We start from the raw sequence: 22443 nt of genomic DNA, 5'->3' as shown, positions 1-22443 counted from the left end.
TTAGCAGGAGAAGAGCCACATGCTCAGTCTATCCCACTGTTGTCAACTAAGCATCAGTAAAACTCACATAGGGATGGGGACAATGTGCAATGGCTTGGGTCAATGCTCTATAAAGGGTGTGCTAACATCTATGCAGTTATGCCAGGTGTGCTTTTGGTTCCACATACTCTATGCTGAGCCTTCCTACTTTGAATGTCTCTTCAATTTACTTTTTTGAATTTACTATTTGAAAAACACATCAAGCCTCAAATGGACTGACCTTTCTGCTAACGTATCTCACCTAATGAACGGATGCAATTAACGAATTCATATTGGAATATTGCACTTTCCAGTTCACATTTATCATCTCTAAATGCTCCATCTGGTTTGCCAGTTTCAATTTTTTATTATTACCCTTTAAACTAAAGGAATGTCTTATATCTAATTAACTGAACTTACATATTCAATTAATAGATTCATTATACCTTAATGAATATGGATACAGCACTGGGGCAACAGCAGATTGCTGTGTCGGAGTGTTCCTACCTATATATCCTGTAAAGAACATGCTATGAATCTCAGAGCAATTGTTTTTAATTAAACAAACCTGAGTGCTAAGAGCACAGTGCACATGCAATCTAACGTTTCTGTACAGCGTGAATTGGACAATTTTCTGGTCTTTGCCCTCATTCTAGCATCTGAGAGATTCCCCCATGCAAAATGAACCCAAGAAGCAAAACTTCTGTTTCTGGAGAGGCAGGGAATCTGTTAGGTGGCAAGTAATGGATTGAATGAGCTTTCAGTGGAGTTAGTGTAACATTGCTAGTAGAGATGACACAAGTGAGAAGTTAAAGGAGGACCTCACAGGGTCCTAGAGCCTGGGCTCGAGCCTGAGTCCGGATGTCTACATTGCAATTAAACAGCCCCACAGCCTGAGACCCAGGAGCCCAAGTCAGCTGGCATGAGCCAGCCACAAGTTTTTAATTGCTGGGTAGACATACTAGAAGTAGGGAAGTAGAAGCACTAAGCATGAGGCAGTGCCCGGCTGCAAGGAGATCTGGGGCGGGGGGCAGGGAGAAAGAGGGGTGGCCTTGGGAGTGGACTGGCAGTGTAAAGGGAAGGTGGTTTGCAATGTAAATGGAGGAAGTTTTGTTGCCCTCCTAAACATGCTGCCCTATCCATCTTCAAAGATTTGCTTGCCAAATGCAGCATTTTATATTGTTTTTGTGGAGATGGAATCAAGTCCTCACTTCCCTTGGGTTTTCTTAAAATAATATTTCACACTAGGTAGGCTTAGGTCTACTGCCCTTCTAAAATTCTTATTGTCTTATCAATAGCCATAACAAGGTCCACTGTTCCTGCTACCATAAGGAATTTAGTCTTTGTAACAGGGTAAAAGGGTTTGATAATGCAATCCATTCTGATTAGGAAAATGTAGAACTTACATCATCAGAAAAATCCACTGGAAATACTTCAAGGCTGTCTTCCTTTTTTCATACAACACAAATGTATTTATTGAGAAACATTTTGTTTTCAAAGCAACACCCATTTGCGCTACCTTTTGAAGTGTTTCTTATTCAGGGGTCTGAAATTAATAAAAAAAATATGAAGTGAGCCAATGATATTCTGTTCTTGCAGAGAAAGGTGTGCACAACTCATGGACCTTAATTGTTCTGAAAAAGGGAGTGTGTGTCTGAAAATGGACAGGGAACTGGCAAACAAACTACTTCTCTGTACTAAATCAATCCATTCGCAAAAAAAAAAACCCTGGCCAAATCCTGCCCTGATTTACACACCCCTCTCCCGTGTGCATACAGTAAGATAGAGCTGCTTGTAATGCAACTTACAAAAGGAGCTTATATTAGTATTATAACCAGCAGTTTAAGGAAAAGCCATCACTAACGCTACATATAACATTGGCTTGGACACACAGACAGCTGTACAACATTTTTATTACACTTGCCTTTTGAAACAAGAGCAGCGATACCGCAGCATTTCACTACTGCCCTCTGCCCAGCTCTTAAAGCCGTGTCAGTGTGAACGGTTATCTGTGTCATACTATTTCAGATAATCTCTGACAGCACACATTCTCAACGAATCATTGCACAGTCATCCTATACAGGAACATAGGAAGTGCCATACTGTATGCTCCTAAAAGCTATGTCAATAAATGGGATGGCTGTATGTAGCGAGGTGCTGCTGGGCCCCTCTTACTTCTGTCCCTGCTGCCCTCACAAAACTAATCAGGGGTGCCTTAGGTTGATGCAATCACCTGTGTATTTTATTTATAGTTCTTTCCCACCACCAGCTTACTATCTATGTACAGGGTTTTACAGCCAGACTTACCATCTATGTACAGGGTTTTACAGCCAGACTTACTATCTATGTACAGGGTTTTACAGGCCCTCACCCCCAGCCCTGGCTAATTACGCTGGCAGCTGTTTCTAGTTGCCAAGCAGGCAGGGCTATTCAGCCAGCTCCAATCCATTCTGGGGTGGCAGGAGGCTGATTAAGCACTTTGTGTCCAGCACCCTGTCACACACTTCCCCCCTTAGGTAACCACTAGGTTGATCCTTCCCTGTCCTCTCCTCCCTCTGCCAGTGGGGCTACTCTTGGAGAGTCTCTTGTCTCCCACCAGGTGCTCCCCGGGGTCCTTCTTGCGGGGTTTGTTCATCCCCCACCTGCAGAACGTACACTGTGTAGGGGCAGGATTGTCTGGCTATGTAGACTCCCTCCTCAGGCCCTACGCTACCAGCACTCCCAGCTACCTTCGAGACACCACTGACTTCCTGAGGAAACTACAATCCATCGGTGATCTTCCTGATAACACCATCCTGGCCACTATGGATGTAGAAGCCCTCTACACCAACATTCCACACAAAAATGAACTACAAGCTGTCAGGAACAGTATCCCCGATAATGTCACGGCTAACCTGGTGGCTGAACTTTGTGTCTTTGTCCTTACCCATAACTATTTTACATTTGGGGACAATGTATACCTTCAAATCAGCGGCACTGCTATGGGTACCCGCATGGCCCCACAGTATGCCAACATTTTTATGGCTGACTTAGAAAAACACTTCCTCAGCTCTCGTCCCCTAATGCCCCTACTCTACTTGCGCTATATTGATGACATCTTCATCATCTGGACCCATGGAAAAGAAGCCCTTGAGGAATTCCACCATGATTTCAACAATTTCCATCCCACCATCAACCTCAGCCTGGTCCAGTCCACACAAGAGATCCACTTCCTGGACACTACAGTGCTAATAAGCGATGGTCACATAAACACCACCCTATACAGGAAACCTACTCACCGCTATTCCTACCTCCAGCTTACACCCTGACCACACCACACGATCCATTGTCTACAGCCAAGCTCTGCGATACAACCACATTTGCTCCAACCCCTCAGACAGAGACAAACACCTACAAGATCTCTATCAAGCATTCTTACAACTACAATACCCACTTGCGGAAGTGAAGAAACAGATTGATAGAGCCAGAAGAGTTCCCAGAAGTCACCTACTACAGGACAGGCCTAACAAAGAAAATAACAGAACGCCACTAGCCGTCACCTTCAGCCCCCAACTAAAACCCCTCCAAAGCATTATTAAGGATCTACAACCTATCCTGAAGGATGACCCAACACTCTCACAAATCTTGGGAGACAGGCCAGTCCTTGCCTTCAGACAGCCCCCCAACCTGAAGAAAATACTCACCAGCAACCATATACCACACAACAGAACCACTAACCCAGGAACCTATCCTTGCAACAAAGCCCGTTGCCAACTGTGCCCACATATCTATTCAGGGGACACCATTACAGGGCCTAATAACATCAGCCACACTATCAGAGGCTCGTTCACCTGCACATCCACCAATGTGATATATGCCATCATGTGCCAGCAATGCCCCTCTGCCATGTACATTGGTCAAACTGGACAGTCTCTACATAAAAGAATAAATGGACACAAATCAGATGTCAAGAATAAAAACATTCATAAACCAGTCGGAGAACACTTCAATCTCTCTGGTCACGCAATTACAGACATGAAAGTTGCGATATTACAACAAAAAAACTTCAAAACCGGATTCCAACGAGAGACTGTTGAATTGGAACTCATTTGCAAATTGGATACAATTAACTTAGGCTTGAAGAGAGACTGGGAGTGGCTAAGTCATTATGCAAGGTAACCTATTTCCCCTTGTTTTTTCCTACCCCCCCCCCCTCAGAAGTTCTTGTTAAACCCTGGATTTGTGCTGGAAATGGCCCACCTTGATTATCATACACATTGTAAGGAGAGTGATCATTTTAGATAAGCTATTACCAACAGGAGAGTGGGTTTGTGGAGGGGGGGAGAGGAGAAAACCTGGATTTGTGCTGGAAATGGCCCAACTTGATTATCATACACATTGTAAGGAGAGTGATCACTTTAGATAAGCTATTACCAGCAGGAGAGTGGGGTGGGGGGAGAGAAAACCTTTTGTAGTGGTAAACACCCATTTTTTCATGCTTTGTGTGTATAAAAAGATCTTCTGTACTTTCCACAGTATGCATCCGATAAAGTGAGTTGTAGCTCACAAAAGCTTATGCTCAGATAAATTGGTTAGTCTCTAAGATGCCACAAGTACTCCTTTTCTTACTGTGTAGGGGGTTGATGGCCCCACAGCTCTTCCGCCGCGCACAGGTGGTCACACCAATCACACCCCCCAGGTTTGACCTCTCTGCTTCTCCCTCTTTCCCTCCGGCAGGGGAATCGGGGTCAGCCGCGACTTCCTACAGGACACCCAGGGCCTCAGGTTCTTCCACCCTGTCCAGTGGGGTCTGGGTCTCTTTGCCTGGGGGCTCTATTTTGGGGCACTCCTTTGGCCCCTCCTCCTCTACTCCCTTTTCTTCCCCATTCGGATTCTGTTGTCTAGGGTTTTCCTCTGTTCTTTCCTAAGGATGTTGGTCCTCCCCCTTACTGGGGTCCACTAGTGTAGGGGGCGCCCCTCCCTTCTTTGGCATCCCTTTTCTTTCCCCCTCCCATGAGTCTCCTCCCTCTGCCTCCTTTCCCTTTTAGGAAGGGGTTCCAGTTCCAGTCCATCCCCAGTACCACCGGGTACACTCTCTGGGTACCACCAGCGGGTATCACCCTCCACTACCCTGTCCCGTTTCCAGGAAAACCTGCCCGACACTTCCAGGGGCACCTGGACCATTGGGCAGTGCTTCCTATCCTCATGGACGCACTCAAGTTTCATCCTCGCCCCGGGGATAAGCCAGTTTGGCTTTACCAGCCCACTCTGGATGAGCAAGCACGCTGAGGCCATGTCCACTAGGCTCCTCTGGGGCTTCCTCCCCACACTCCCTGGAATGGTGACAGTCCTTACCCCTTCCCCCGCCCTCCAATGTTAGTCCAGCCACAAAACTCGGCTAGGCCGTATTCCATCTCCGGGCAGTGCCCCCTTTTTATGTCCTGGTCATCCAGGGGCTCCCCTGGTATAATCTTTCTTCATCTCTGGGTCCTTCCTGGTTTTTTTTTCCCCTACTCCAGGTCCCTGCACATCCGATCCTCCTTCCGGGGTAAGTCTGCTTCCCCATATTCCTCAGTTAGCTTGATTGCAGCCTCCACTGTGCTTGGCTGGGGTTGTTTGACCCAGACTTGCACGCTATCTGGGAAGCCCTGTAAAAACTGTTCTAGAATCATTTGGTCCATAATTTCTCCCACTGTTTGGGTATCCGGCCACAGCCAACAAGCGGCCCAGCCCGTCAGCTTCTGGGTGAATGCCCGGGGCCGCAACCCCCCCATCCACCTGGCTGACCAAAACTTCTGGTGGTATTTTTATGCCAATAGTCCCACCCAGTCTAGGACTGCCTCATAGTCCTTGGCCTGGTCATTACTCAGCACCATATAGGCTGCTTGAGGCTCGCCAGGCATCCGGGTCATCGGTGGGTCCCATCTCACACAGGCCCAGTCCCATCGCTTGGGTGCCATCACCCCACATGGGACTCATCAGTCGTTGTAGGAGCTGCTGCTGCACGTTGGCCTTCTCCCTTATAAAGTCCTGCAGGGTTCTTGGTTGTTCCAGCTGCCAGGTGAGTAAGACCTGCCTCTCTAGCTGGTGAGATAGCTGGAAGGCTTGCAGTGCCTTTTGCATCTCCTCCTGCTGCTTCACTAGCCATAGCAGGGTCCCTTCCATCTCTGGGCTGCCACGCACTCGCCCTGGCTTCAGACCCTGGACAAGCCCCAACATGTAGCAAGGCGCTGCTGGGCCCCTCTTGCTTCTGCCCCTGCTGCTCTCACAAAACCAATCAGGAACACCTTAGGTCCATGTAATCACCTGTGTACTTTATTTATAGTTCTTTCCCACTACCAGCTTACTAGCTTTGTTCAGGGTTTTACAGCCAGACTTCACCAGCAACAGGCCAGAGCCACCAGCCCTTCTCAGCCTCTGGCCTTTCTTTCCCCCTCCTCGCCTTTATAGCCCCTGGCTAATTAGGCTGGCAGCTGTTTCTAGTTGCCAAGCAGGCAGGGCTATTCAGCCAACTCCAATCCATTCCCCTTGATTGGGGCTGTTGTGGCAGGGGGCTGATTAAGTGGCAGGGGGCTGATCATGCCCACCACCCTGTCACACTGCACTTCTGTATCTTCTAAAATGTTATCATTATTTGTTATTTTCTGAGACCCAATGGTGTATTCAGCCTTTTACAGAACAAAGAGCTGTTGGCTTTGCCCCAAGGAGTTTACAGGACTCTCACTGACTGCAGTGGGCTTTGGATCAGGCCCTTAAGGCTATAGCCAATGTGAAATATGCTTAAAGTGTTTACTAATAGATGTAACATGAATTCATAGGAATCTTTCAAGTTTGTCACTCCAAGGGGCTGATGTTTCTTCTATGGCCTGAGATCTTTTACTCCTATATCTGATTCACGTTAGTATTTACAGCAAAGGATAGATGGAGACAGACCAGAAAGGGAAAGATGGTCTGAAAATCTGTTCCTTAGGTAGTCAAAGAATCAGTAATGCTGCATTTGAATCTGTTCAGCTAATCATAAAATAGTTGTTTTCTTTGAATGCACCAGCAGTAGCAATGATTCACTTACTAGAGAAAATCTTTCAAAGATTGTGTAGTAATTTTTCTGTGAGTTGGGTGAATAAATTTGCATACGGACAGGAAGTTTTGGACATATTTGCCCCTGGCGTAGCTCAACTAAAACCAAGAGGTTTACAGTAGGGAAAAATTTTGCCCATATTACAATACAAATACTGAAAGGTGCATTGTGTTGCATGTTAATAAACTTGCTCACCCTAGCTGTGTTGGGTTTAGAACTTATATCAATAATGATTTATGTGATACTCGGAAAACTATCCTGTTAAGAACTCAGTGCTGTATACCCCTGAGAATTAAGCTCTGGGAACAATACACAGCAGCATTATTCTTTATTTCTGTAGGGCAAAGCATGAGGGGGAATGTAAGGAAGGTAGAATAATACAGTCTGTATATAACCCTTTCTCATTCCTATTCTGCTTGGATATAGACATAGGGCCAAAGTACTTCAATGCAGATTTCACGGATGTAATGGCACAATTTGTGGGGCCCAGTTCTGTGGCTACAGTATAGGTACAGTCAAGAATGGATCACATTAATATTGTAGACATTCTTTCCCTTTTTAAAAAGCATTGGCCTCCCTGCTTTCAGTCACCTGAATTCCATTTAAAGAAACTTAAACTGTATACGTTACACACATGGGAAACTCAAGTCCAGATGAAACATCACTGGCAAAAATCAATGAACTACAGGCAGAGAGCATTCGTCTCCTTGTGCTGTTCTGCACATGTGCGACCGTCTCCACCTCTTTGCAGAAATAGCAGCCTTTCCACATGAGCGATGGCCAAAGGCCAGGATTAATCACAGTCCAGAGATGCTGGTGCAGAGTAGTGGTGCTTACTGCCTGGACCTGGGGAGTTCCATCCCAGTTGTCAGGTTTTTAGGCTCTAAGTTACCCTGACAGCTTTGAAGGGTGCTCGTGTCATCTGTTTGGCATTGCCAGTATTCCTACCATTATGACACGGCGAGCAGGGCCAAGATGGTAAACCTGAGAATGAGTGAGACTAGTAGAAAACAGTAATCATGGTGTTATCATCTGACCGCTGTTTAATTGGGCAGTCCAACTCTCTACGGAGTAAAGGAGCAGTAACAGGAAAGGTAGGTTGCATGGATTACTAATTAAGGTTTTAAATGTTTAATAGCATTTCTTTTTCCTAACATTTCATGTGTTCTTCCCTCCCAATGCCATCTAGATATTTGTTAGAACTGGGAGAATACCTCAATAAACCTGCTGTGATTATCACTCAAATGATAAACTGAATTCACTACAGCTGTGTTTGTGCCCCTTTTGTATTGGCTTTCTGCAAAGATTCTAGCCAATGACTTTAATGGGAAGAATATATGTGAAAACTGCAAATTTTAAGCAAACATTAAAGAATATTTGAAGAAAGCAAATTCAGATCTTTTAAGTGTAGGTATTGGCACTCCAAAGCGGATTCTCAGAGTTATGCTCACCTAGTCAAGGAACAAAAGCACTGTGGGGAAAGCAATGTGGTCTGGAGAAATGAGCATGGAGTTGGGAATGAGGAGGTCTTGAGTCATAGTCTTGGATGTGCCACTGACTCTACTCTGTGGCTTCAGCCAACTCTCCCTCCCACAGTATCTCCAGCTACCAAAAATGGGGCTACCAAACCTTGCGCACCTGTTGTGAGGATTAACGAGGTGATCATCACACCGCCCTTTGAGCACGTAAAGGGATACAGAAATGCAGTGCAACTCTGGAACAATGCAGCTCTACATTGCCTCCCTACTCAGGTCTGTGGCTATCTGCCACAATCTAGGCCTCTATTAGAGAAGGAATTGCTATCAACATTTATCTTAATCAATTACTTTTCTTAAGTACACCACTTATGTCTCATCTTTCAAGGAAGAAACACCATGTTCACCTCATTCTTGCTGTAATTAACGTGTCCTGCTGCAATTTTTTTTTAAACACACACAATTATGCAAGTCTTTTCCTTTCAGAGCCATAATAAAGTTGTACCTTTTATATGCTGCAATAACTAATATCCTGAACATGTAGCTTTGTGATGTAGTAATGCAAAGGTGTCTCCCAAAATGTAATAAATTGGGTTATAATCAGATTACACCCCAAAGTTGCACGAAACCAGAGTGATCTCTGGAATAACTCAGCTGAAGCAATTGGAGTAGAAGACTTGAGTGAGGGAAGTAAATTTTACCCTTAACCTGATCCTGCAGAATCAGGCCCTTATTCTGTATGGGCCAGATCCAAAATCCACTGACGTTCATGGGAATGGGAATTCCCACTGATTTTAGTCGGCTTTAGGTCAGGCCCTATATTCCTGATGCTGCAAGGTGCTGCTGCCTTCTACAAAGCCTTATTTACACTAGGATATTTCAGACACCTAATACTCTATGGGTACAGCACTGCTGGAGACAGGAATAGCATAAACAAGGCTTAGACATCATTATCACTGCGGCATCTAACCCACCAGTGGAAATGCAGCCACTGGGAACTGTGGATATGCCTACACTGCAATTAAAAACCCACAGCTGGCCCATGTCAGCTGGTTCAGGCTAAGAGGTCTTTAATTGCAGTTTAGATGTTCAGACTCAGGCTAGAGCCTGATGTCTGGGTCCCTCCCTCCTCCTAGCATCCTAGAGGTTGGGCTCGAGCCCAAAAGTCTACACCACAGTTAAACAGCCCCTTAGCCAAGCCCTGTGAGCCTGAGTCAGCCAGAGGTGCAAGTAAGCTGGTCCGGTGTACCAGCAAGAGCTGGTACGCCGTGCCAGACCAGACCGGCTTCCCCAGGCTGGCAATTTAAAGGGCTCGGGGCTCCCTGCAGCGGAAGAGGTGGGGCCTTTAAATCCCCCCTGGGAGCTCCTTGCAGCAGCCGGAGCCCCAAGCCCTTTAAATTGCCTCCTGAGCCCCGCTGCCGGAGCCCTGGGGTTGCGATGGCAGGGCTCCAGTGATGATTTAAAGGGCCCAGGGCTCTGGCCGCTGTGGGGAGCCCCGGGCCCTTTAAATCACCACCAGAGCCCTGCTGCCGCTACCCTGGGACTCCGGCAGCGGGGCTCAGGAGGCAATTTAAAGGGCCCGGGGCTCCCCGCAGTGGCAGGAGCCCAGGGCCCTTTAAAGCACCGCCTGAGCCGTGCCACCGCTACCCCGGGGCTCTGGCAGCCAGGCTCGGGCAGCAATTTAAAGGGCCCAGAGCTCCACTGCAGTAGCAGTGGCTGGAGCCCCGGGCCCTTTAAATCACCCCTGAGCTCCCAGCCGCCTCTGCAGCTGGGAGCTGCCAGGGGGGATGTAAAGGCCCCACCTCTTCCGGTTAAGGCCACACCTCTTCTGGTTGAGGCCACGCCCCCGCTCAGGACTCCGGCATAGTTTCACCCCTGGAGTCAGCTGACGCAGGCCAGCCACAGGTGTCTAAATGCAGTGTAAATATACACCAGGGATCCAAAAGACCCCAGGTGTAGACACAGCACCAGACCCTGTGCATCCCCAACTCATCATGAAGTCACCTACCAGGATTAGGCTCTGGATATTCCTGTATTTAATACAAATAAAGCCAACGGATGAAATAATGCATCAACTTGTTCAAGTCAATCAATCAATGTGTCAATTGAGTCAGTGACATCTGATAGGAACAACCAAGATGCTAATAGCTTTTTAAAGAAAAGCAGATGAATGTTTCACTGTAGAAATATTATTCCACACTGGGCCTGATTCTGTAGGGTGCTCAGAACCTTCAGCTCTCTTTCATGTCAGTGGGAAATCAGGTTCTGAATACCTTGCAGGATCAAGCCCCTGGTCAGTTTTACTTCAAAATAGGGACTACAATTAAGCTAAACATTTTGGAGGCATACACTCTTTTTCAGTCCTTCACCAGACTATATCACACTGTAGAAAGCCACTGGATTGAAGCAGATTTCATTAGAGGGGTTTACATTATTCTGCCTCATTGCTCTCATAAACAGGCCTCTCTCACCACTGGAGAGTTAAAGCATTTAGTCCAAGAAGTGTATTACTATTCAGTCCATGGATGTACAAAATCACAGCACTTCTAAAGCAGCATTCTTCATTAGGCACTGAAATCTCTCTAAACTGTACAGAATGTGATTTTTTTTTTCTTGAAAAGAAAAGAAAAGAAAAGAAAAGAAAAGAAAGGCAGGCAGGCTAGAGCACATTTCTTTGGCAAGCACTCACTCACTGGCACAGCCTCCTTTGCAGAAAGGTTTCAAATGGCCAACAACTGCATAACTTTAATTCCATCTGGGAGCAAAACCAAGGGCTTGCTTCCATATTTGGCAGTTTATATAATCTCTCCCCTTCTCATCTTTTGGGGAAATAAACACACAAAAGTTTACCTTGGTAAAAGGTAACCTTGGGGGGAAGACAATGATTAATCCAGTCTATGTGGAATTAGAAGAAAAAAAAGTCCATCAGCTTGTGATTGTGAGGTTTCCAGTATTATCTCGTTCTGCTAATATAAATAGAAGCCAGCAAACTCAGATATCGCACAGGATGGAAAGCTCATGATGAATCATCAGGTCACGTCCAGGGGATCCAGTCAATGCCTGCACAGTCAGATGATTCCACTGGCAGCACAGATGTCAAAATCTCATATTTCAATGTATAAGTAAAAGTGTCAAAGTTCAGCTGAAGCATGATTACACAGCAAATTTAAGGGGTCTGTGTTGGTGCATAACTGGCATTATAGAGCAACAAGAGGAACCAAAAAATGAACGGGCAAAGCAAAAGAACGTTCAAGGAGAAATTTGCCTTAAAGAACAGCTTTATAAAAGAAGCCCTGTCAGAATTCCTGGGAACATTTATATTGATAGTAAGTGTCAGCTGTTTTCCTTCCTTCCCACTAATTTAATGATGGACAGTGTTTGTAAGGGGACATGTGCTGCTTTTCCTTGTACTCTACAAGTAGCATGGGTCAGTGACTGACAAATAGTGCACAGCAGTGAATGAATTGCTTCTATTTAATGGTAAGTTTGTTATTACTTCAGTCACTTGAAATAAATATGCATGACTATTAAATATAGACAACAATATTTGTTGAATGTACTTTACAATTGTCTGTTAAAGGTTTCATTTGATAGCTGACTAGGTTTTTAGTGACTTACCAACTTCTGAAAAACGTGCAGATGTGAACAATACACTTCAATAATCCTGCTTTTCTATTTTTTTTTTAAATCAGGAATTTCTCAGTTCTCATGCATGAGTTCCATTTGCATTGACTAATTAACCATATTGTGCAAATAGGGGATAACAGATCTCAGACTAGGTATCTTTTCACTGTGTTACACAGATTTAATCCTGTGATTCCTAGTGAATGTAATGGCAGTTGCACTGCTGAATCCTCAGGTATTTGAAAGCTTATCATATTTTGTGTGTATATACTGTTATATTTGCTGTAACCTGCTACTGTTTTCCATTTCAGGCAAATATTATACCCCCTCCGTTATGTATTCACAACAACAAAATGTTTTTCTCTTTACTTCTTATTCAAAAAGTTTCCTGGGATCTTTGCATATTAGAAATTAGACACACAACGTAGATTTGATTTACAAAGACACACTGGCATGTTATTAATATTCTAATAGCACATAAAATAATGATTATATTGTGCTTTCCAAACACTGACTAATCCTTAGTGAGTTTGGTATTCTTTTTTTAAGATGGGGAAACTGAGGCACAGAGCAGGTCCCTGATTTACCAAAGAGAGACTTCAGTGACACGGGATTAGAATACTTGTTCCAAGACCCATCTCCTTCCTTGTAGATGGAATGCAACTGTCTTGTGGTTTTGCTAAGCATTTCATCAAGGTGAAACTGCACCAAAAACTAAACAAAACAAAAATAAAACCAAAAGTACCTACCAAGACCCCAAACTAAATACAGGCATAATACTTGCATGGAAAGGTGCATCTTTTTGTCTGTTACCATGTCAGTTAGATTTAAAGCAGGTCATCTAGAAGACTCCCGACAGTTATGGAAGTGTTGAAAATGACATTCTTTATCCTACTTCAACCAACTCTTAGCACGGGCATTACAGTAACAATCCTACTTTGCAATTTTCCAAAACATCTACACGGTGTTATAACAAGGAACAGTACTCACTCAGTTAGATGCAAGAATCTCAAAGCATTTTACCAGCAATAATCAATTAACATCCAGTCCTATGTCTTAACCACATGATCCTCCTCCCCCACTCATTAATCAAATTCTGTAAGTGAAGAAAATATATTACAGTGTAGATACTATTATTTAATGTTCTGCCACGCAAGAATGGAAGGAAATGCAACCCTACAGTCTGTGTTATAGTATAACAGGGAAATCAAACTACATAATCCTGGGGTTGGCAATGTGACTAAATTTCACAACCTACTTTCCTTTTTTTTTAGTTTAAAGTTGTTTCAGCCTTGGATAATGCTGAAAAAACCTACAAATAGACAAAACTGGATAACTGAGCAATCAGCAAGCTGCTAAGAATCTAGGCTGATGTTTTGACTGCACAGGATTTTCTGAAGTAAAGTGCAGTACAGGTTTATTGTAACAAGGTGCTCCCTTTTCTGCAGTTACTTGCCCCATGAGTCAATGGAATCCCACTACCAATAGCATCTCTCGCCTCATGATTCACTTCTTTTAAAAAAAAAATTAAACCCGATTTAATTTTGAGCTGGTGAAAGGGGCATGACTGACAACTCTGGAGACAGAAATCCACGAAGAGCAGGTACAGAAGTAAGAGCTTCCCCACACTGTCCCACTGACATGCCTTAATCCTATTCTAGAGTGAGAGTCAGACAGTTCAGTGGGTCTATTCAATCCAGAGCCTCTCTAGAGGCACAACTGATGCCAGTTAGGAGGATTGCTTGTAGGATGTGGATACTATATCCACCTAGAAATGGGCTAAGACCACCTATTGATTTCCCATATGCCACATATTGCAATGACTTTCAGTCACGACCAAATTGGGGTTTAATGGAATAATAAAAATAAAAATTAAAATAATTTGGCCAGTCTCTTATTTCTCCTAGAAGTGGAAGGCTGCATATGTTATTACTAACTCAGGATTCCAACCCCACTGGCCCTAAGAAGATGTAGCTGCCCCGCCAATACACACACAGGCAAAGCAATCCAACTTTGGCTCCAGTTCTTCTGGGAGGCAACATCATTGATCCTAGGCATTCTTATGTTACCAAGTTTTAAAAGTTCAGTCAAACCTGGAATGTTATTTCCAAACTCTGAAAAATTAAAAAGCCTTATAGGATTTATTTCAGGATATTGGTAAAGTAGCAATTTGTTATGGGGCAAAACCTGCCCTTCCACCAGGGTCGCGGAGGGTTCTGCCTACAGTAGAACTGATGTGGATCCATTGAGGACAGGCCTTGAGGATGCCACACAGAGCTAGCTACTCACACACCCTGTGCCAGAGCCTGGCTTCATGGGGATTCACTGCACACCACAAATCCATAGGAAGAAAGTGGGATAGGTGAATTTGATGGCGTATAGGTCAACAGCCATGGCCCCCTATATAAAATGGGTCATAGATGCTGCTGTGTAGCCTACTCCAGTTTTAGACCCCTCGGCTATATGGGGAAAGGGCTGCTTTCACCATCAGTTTCCAAAGTGTTCCCCAGCACACAGCATGGCTGCTCTAGTTATGCTCTAGGACCAGGATTAGCATGGTTCCACCATACATAGGCAGTGAAAACGTCACATTTAATTAAGGAAGGAACATCAGGCCTCGTGTGTAATTTCTAAGAAACAAACTTGGACTAGTGCAGTTTCTATATGGCACACCTATATTAGCAGAATAGGCAAATGTGTGCTACAAGGAGTGTGCATTATGCCAAAGATTTCTGCTTGCAGATGGTTTGCTGATGTCTGAACTGTTCATTTCCCCATTTTTACACTTGTGTTGGTGGCATTACATGTAACATTTAAAGTCTCATCGTGCAGTTTAAATACACTTTTAAAGATGAAAGTCTATCTTTAACCCACCCAGTTATGGTAGGTCTGCAGCACATATATAAAAATAGAGACAACTGTTTCTTCACAGCAGGTGCAGTGTCATGTGATTTTTGCACACCCAGGATATGGAAACTACAGTATGGGCCAGATCATTCCAGTTCTGGCTGACATTTGGCCCTGTTCTCATTATGGTGAGGTTTGCACTCCTCCAAAACAGGCTGTAGGTTCTGCCCCAAATCTCAGGGACCTTCCATGGGTTTCCGTGTTTCATCTGGGTCTCCCACACACATGCATGCACCCAACCCCTGCCCCATGCCAACCTCCCACACACAGACAGCTTCCTGGCAGTGAGACTCCACTGGACCCCATTGACAGGGCTCCTGCAGCTGGCTGCAGCCCTCGCACTGTGGGGCCTGTGGCACATTTCCTCCCAGAGCTCCATGGGGCTAGTGGCAGAGGCGGCTCAGGGAGACTGACAAAACAGAGCAGAGAAGCAATGGAGCAGAGGAGTGGGTTATATGATTTCCAGGGGATCTCTCATTAGGAGTCTGCATAGGGCTAGTCTGCCTCTCTCTGGTTTAAACCTGCATTCTCTCTGTATATATTCCCTTGTTTCTTACCCTTTTCCAAAGCCATGTCTGTGCAAGGGTGTCTTGCATCAGCGTAGCATACACCAATGCAGCTACACAGGAACCAAGGTGGTGGTGATGTGCTGCTCCAGTGTAGTCAGACTTACTCCAGTTTACACCAGTGTAACACATCTGAACTGGAGCAGTGAAATGTTCCAAAAGAGCAACTCCCTTGCTTGTTCCCATGAGCTGAGTGTATTTTCTGTTTTATTTTCACTCTCAAGAGAATGTTCTTGTTGAAAGCAATTCCCAGAACACTGGCTATGGAGCCAATAACTCCAGGGTCCAAGAGGCAGGTAGGGGCACGGCCTGTTTACTTGCTAACGTAGAGCACAAGCTTCCACTTGCAATATCAGAGCAAGTGGGTGGCAGCTGTGCAGGCCCCCTCTACAAATAGATTGAGTGTTGTGTGCCTGTGGCCTCCGACAGATTGTGGAGAACATTTCACTGTGTGTTATAGTTGGAGATGAGGTTGTATCTGTTTCATGATACATCTACACTGTAACTGGGGTGTGTGATTGCAACATACATACCCAAGCTAGCTTTAACCTAGCTAGTGTGGGTACCTGACCAGTGGAATTGCAGATGCACAGATTTCAACACAGGCCATTCGAGCCTGTCCAGAACCTTAGGTAATTACTCAAGCAACTAGTCTGCGCTGAAGTCCATGCTACTGTGGCTTCAGTACTGTTGGTACCCGTGCTAGCTAGATTAAAGTTAGCTTGGGTATGTATGTTGCAAAGTACTGCAATCACACAGTACTTAGGAGGACTGCTGTCCTTCTGCGCAGCTTTAGTCCGTGGCTGAAGTCGCAAGGCCTCCTGTGTAACTCCCATTGAAACAAATGGGTGTTTGTGTGTGCATAAAGACTGCGGTCTGTGGAGATCCGATACACCAGCTGTGTTCAAGACACTGCCACAGGCTGAGGGAAGGTAGCAGCGGTTGTTTGATTAATGACCGAATGCCTATTTATCTTGTGGTCATCAGCATCTTTTGTCTTGTTTTCAAACCTCAAGCACGTCATTATTGTACTCACCACTTTTTTTTTTCTGGTTCCTATTGTAAATAAACTCCTCTTTGGGTTTGCACCAAAATACCACGTCTTGGTTTATTCCGGTCTGAAAAAGCTACAAATCAGTCATCGACTGCTGGTCAAGTCACAATCAAGTCAGTAAATCCATTACAATTTAGCTGACTTCATATTTTCCTTCTTCCATGCTCCATATGAACTCCAGTGCACACTGAGAATGGTATCTTCCTGTATTGCAGATCCACAGTAGCGAAGCCATATTTCAAGTCTTTATAAAGTGGTGTTTATTGGATAATAGCCAGTTTAAATCTGGATTCCTTACTTCTGTTTATTAAATGAAAGACGTGTTTAGCCTACATTGTGGAATAAGTACTTACAAATTTTGTATTTTTAAAAACAAAGATGATTTAAGTTTTGACATTATCAAAAAGCAAAGTTTGAAAGAGAGGTTAGAGTATCTATGTATAGAATGAGAGGGTTCAGTCATTTTTGTATATTATAAGATATAAATAAAATAGATATCAGTGGCCTCTAAGAGCCACCTAACTATTAGCTAAAAGAAAAGGAGTACTTGTGGCACCTTAGAGACTAACCAATTTATTTGAGCATGAGCTTTCGTGAGCTACAGCTCACTATAAAGGGTGTTGCCATAGTAAATGATGTATCAAAATTTCAATTATAAATGCATTTTAATCTTTCATTTATAACCGCTTTTTTCTCACTCATGACTAACCCATCCTACTTCAAGTTCCTTCTAACTAACTATTCACATGATGGCTTCTGGAGATTTTCAATGAGTGAGCTGTAGCTCACAAAAGCTCATGCTCAAATAAATTGGTTAGTCTCTAAGGTGCCACAAGTACTCCTTTTCTTTTTGCAAATATAGACTAACACGGCTGTTCCTCTGAAACCTAACTATTAGCTGTTATCATTGAAAATCTCCAGAAGCCATCATGTGAATAGTTAGTTAGAAGGAACTTGAAGTAGGATGGGTTAGTCATGAGTGAGAAAAAAGCGGTTATAAATGAAAGATTAAAATGCATTTATAATTGAAATTTTGATACATCATTTACTATGGCAACACCCTTTATAACAACATTCTATGCATTGTTGGGCTCAGATATGGTAATACTCTGAAAAGTGTCTCTACAATGTCATGGAGTTCTATGCAGTAGGGCTTCTGGCATACTGAAGTACAAATAACACAATAATAATCATTCATGATTTGAACTTGACACAGTTTGGTCCTGAACTTGCAGAGCATTTTACAAGTAAAAATGTGTGTGTTTTTTCCTATCTGCCAATGCCATAAATTCAACCTGGGGTCAGAAAGTTTTCTGGCTCCTGCAAACTTACCAGTAACATAGATTCTGAAGCTAGAATTTTGTTGGCAATCCTATTGATGACCTGCAAGCCAAATAAGAATCCCCCCCCCCCCCTTTCTCTCTCTCACATGTATTGAACCTGCTTGCAAACAGAAGTCAAACATAATAAAAACATCACTTACTTTTGTCACTAAAGAGGACAGTCAGCCCAACACACAAGCACCAGATTGTGCTGAGTGAGGGGGATATTTTTGCATAGTTACTTTTCTGGCCATAATTGTACTTTTATCAAAATTAGGTTTTTGCTCCAAACACCAGTTCATATCTCACTGTAGTTTTTCTTTCTAAGTGAGCTGAATGTTTAGCCGTGGAGTGGAAGAACTGGAAGGGAGGCTAGCTAATGTTTTTTCAAATCTAAAATGTTTTTCACAGCAAATAATTTTTAAAAGTTACAGGAAATCCTTTGTGTTTCCTGTTACCCAAGTGCAAAATTGTGGTAGTCAGGCTTTCCAGTATCTGACATTTTAATTTCAGGTGCTGCAAACATTCTGTACTGTGCAAAGGTTTTAAAAGAGAATTCAGTTCATCTTTGCAATACCAGCAGCCCCATCTCATTGGCTCCTGTTGATTAACACAGAGGTACCAATAAGTAAACTGGGATACATTTTCAAAGGACAGAGGCCCAGAGTCCTTTGTGCAGATATGACTTTTGCCAGCAAAATTGGCACTGAAATGCATGCACATTGCTGAGTACTTTAGCCTCTCCCAGCCTGACTACAAAATAATCAAATCTACATTCACAATTCAACTGTAGGTGCAAAACGTGGGTGCAAATTTTGCAGGCGCAAATTTGGACACTGCTCTTTTGGTAATTTGGCCCATTAAGTAAGAAAATAAAAATAAATACAACGAAGTTAAACTAATAAAGTTTCCAAACTGTTACAAGAGCCTGGAACGTATAACGAGAGACAAGAAATTAACTTTTCACTATAAAGCAAGTTTACACTCTTTTGCCTTCAGTATGCTCGGATTGTTAAAATCATAGAATTGTTTGGGTTAGAAGGAATTATTGTGAGACATCTAGTTCATTCCCTTATATAATGGCAGAATCAATTTCTAAGCTGTCCCTAAAACTGTTTATGACTGATATGGCAATTTCCTGCAATATTCTTGAAAAACCTTATTATGTTAAATGTACGTATTATTGTGCGCTGGGGTTGTATGGAACCTTTCTGGGGGGAGTGGCAGATACTATACCTGGCAATTCGAAAAAGACTATATTGAAAATATGCCAGATAAGTGTGGACATCTGGAACAATAAGTGGATTTTCTGGGGAATCCCTAGGGAAAGATTAATGCAAATTCCCCAGCTACAGGAGAGTATCATTGTCTGCTGATTACCTGTTACAGCAGGCCAAGCTCAAAGGCCTGAGCACTATAAAGAAATAGGCTGATCTGCCCAGTTTTTGTTCTGGTTCTGGATCTAAGATGGATGTGAACTTGTAACCCTGGAGAAAACCCAGTTGTGGGTTGTGAAGGATTAAAACCTACCAGACCCCTTGGTTGGAGAAGGCAATGACCTCTGGTAAGCCTTTAAGCATGCACATAGGAACTTCTATTGTTTTGATATATTCTCTCTCTAATGCTTTTGCATTAAGAACAAATGTGCTTGCTTAGAAGAAGCAGTGCAGCAACTTACACCTGTAGGCAATACACTGGTCATAGCCTTTGGAGAGAAAGCAAAGCACAGCCACTGGCCTGTTTAAGCAAATTGACTTGTTGGGGGTATCACACTGTAAATCAGGGAACTGTCTTAAAAACCCCACTCAGAAGGGAGTGAGGCACAAATCTCCACCCAGAAGAAGTGACAGCAAGGAGCTGAAAACAATTAAATGGGTCCCCTGGGTGGACCACGGAGGGAGAAAACAGGTGCAGTTGCCCTGAAACTGTGACAGCACAACACCCTCAAAAGAAGAGCCTGGGAACTTAAATTCATAACTCTGCTGGATGCTAAAATATATAGATTAACAAGTGCACTTATTTTGACTCACTGTGACAATTTGTAACATACCCTATTGCCTGCTGCCCTTAATTGCCCACTTCATTTCACGTGGTCTTCTACAGCAGGTGTGAACCCCTTGTGCTTCATAATCTATTCCACCTTCTGTTTAGCTTAGGCACTCTGGTTACCTTCTTCAGACCTAAGGAAGAGTTCTGTGAAGCTAGAAAGCTTGTCCCTTCCACCAACAAAAGTTGGTCCTATAAGAGATTAGCTCACCTACCACGTCATACTGTTCTATTAACATTTGAAAACATTAAACTTACAAAATTTATCCTATTTTTGAATGAAAACAAAGTTCAACTAGCTAAGAGCCAACTACCAACGGCATTGTACACCCAGCATGGGGTGTGACTGTACATGTGGGAGCATGACCAAAGCCCTGCTTTCCCATTCATTTGCCAGTGCCTGGAGGAAGTGCATACTGCACTTTTCAGGTACCGCTCTCCCAGGAGCCATTAGGCCAGCTTCCGTCCTATGCAGGCACAACACCTCCAGACACCACTGCCTGTGTGATACAACTCCCCAGCCAGCATTGCTGTGGTTAAACATGCTTTTACTTTTTTTAAGCTTTTACATTTGTAAGTCGGTGCAGGAAGGAAAAGAGACAGACACCTCTCAGTACAAGAATAAATGATGAGACTTGCAAGGAAACACCAGTTTAAGATAATCTAGTTCTTCTTGAGAAGCTAAAAAGTAATTCTCCCCTCCTTCTCTTTTCTCTGCACCCCATCCCCATTTTGAAGCAGACACCCTCCACCTCTGCAAGGTAGGGTCTACAACCTGAACTCCTTCAGAGTGTTTTCCTTTCCGACCCTCTCCTGGATTTCTAAAACCCAGTAAGAACCTGAAAATAATTTTCACCAAAGAAATTAGTTCAAACTGATTGTCTTGCCTAGTTTAGGACAGAAAAGCATTTCAGTATCCGGGGATGAAGAGGGCAACATTAAATTAGTAAAATATGAGACAGTATAGACCTTTCCAGTTTCCCCGGGCAATTTAACAATTTATTCCTCCTCTATAGCATGTGCAAGAGCAATAATAAAACATTTAAAGCACTACTTTAAAAATGCAGTAGGGTCTATAGCTCAATATTTCTCATATATATGTTTTATTTTACATAGAGCAATTTGAACCAGATCTTCACGTGTTTTAAAAGCTTAAATGTACACATTTCTGCCAGACTCATATGAAATGTACAGTATATCACTGTCTCCTAGTAGTAATGTTTTTTGCCATTAAAAAGAAAGTATCAAAATTATAATAATTTTAGGGTTTATGTCCATACTATTTAATTGCCTAAATGATCAGCTTTAATTCCAAACCCTTATTTCATTGGATAGTGAAAACAAATGAAGGGATATCCATTTGAGCCTGAAAGGATATTGATTGTGTCCCAGGAGATCTCCAGAAGAATGGATATGGCACTCTTATTACTCCAAGTTTGATTAAATTGCAATAGCAGGATAAAACTAAATATGTAACTAATGATAAAGAGCCATGTGGTTTTAAAGTAGTTACATGATTTTTTTTTAACTAGTAGACTACATTTTTATTGCGCCATGAAAATTAGAAATGATATCAGCCAAAACACTGGAGATATTGGAAAAGATGGAGATGAAGAGTAGTTTTTGCTGAAGATTTTCCATAAAGGATAAAAAAAGCTTCAGAAAAATTCTGTGGCGTGAATTCTTCCAGAGCTCTGATCCGAAATACTAGCTGTTCTAAAACATGCCTCTGTTGTTATTATTGTTTGAATTGCGATAGTGCTTAGGACCTCCAGTTATGGACTAGGCTCCATCGTGCTAGGTGTTGTACCAACACACAGGAAAAAGTTGGACCCTACCCCCAAAGAGCTGACAGTTTATTATAAAAACAGCTAATCAGGAAATCAAATGGGAAATAACGATTTAAGCAAAGTTGATTTTGCAAGTAGATGGATTGTAAATGAAAGAGCACTAAAAATAGACAAAGGAAAAAACTTGAAACCATTGACTTGATAATTGTCTCTGTCTGAAAATAGTTTAGATGTTATTATTAAAAACAACACCTAAGATTCCCGTAACTGAAGAAGATCACAGAAAAATATTCTTTACATTTTCAGTTTTACTTTGTGCATTTAACAGCAATTTGCATAGGATCCATTTTACTGTTTCCCCCATAGAATCAGTTATTTAGCCAGTTTCCCCTCTTTGTGAAGATCCTTCATATAGCAACAGGGAAAAATAATCTTTTTTTCTAATAGGAAAATGTGATTGTCCCCCTGCCAATTTTTGTGGTTTTACAAAGAGGCAGAGGTAGGACCTGTAACTTTTCTTTCTTTCTTTCGTTTATACTGCTATCACCGCAGTAGCTGAGCAGCTTACATGTGAGCTTGCCAGC

The 22443-nt window shown here is 43.1% G+C and overlaps 1 protein-coding gene across 2 annotated transcripts in view; it reads left to right on the top strand.

Moving 5' to 3' along the window:
- The first annotated feature begins 11350 nt into the window (after nt 1-11350).
- AQP9 (aquaporin 9) overlaps nt 11351-22443 on the top strand; it is a 35938-nt gene continuing 24845 nt past the window's right edge. The window contains exon 1 of one of the 2 annotated variants that reach the window (XM_048867808.2): nt 11351-11876. In XM_048867808.2, the coding sequence (XP_048723765.1) occupies nt 11775-11876 (102 nt within the window). In that variant the 5' untranslated portion in view covers nt 11351-11774. Of the gene's footprint in view, nt 11877-11896; nt 12031-22443 lie in introns of those variants that run through there. The other variant, XM_048867809.2, reaches the window with a different exon arrangement.

This window comes from Caretta caretta, chromosome 10, assembly GCF_965140235.1.
Source record: "Caretta caretta isolate rCarCar2 chromosome 10, rCarCar1.hap1, whole genome shotgun sequence".
Classification (NCBI taxonomy): Eukaryota; Metazoa; Chordata; order Testudines; family Cheloniidae; genus Caretta; species Caretta caretta.
The sequence above is the reverse complement of the archived record's forward strand: the minus strand, read 5'-3'. Positions and strand labels throughout refer to the sequence as shown.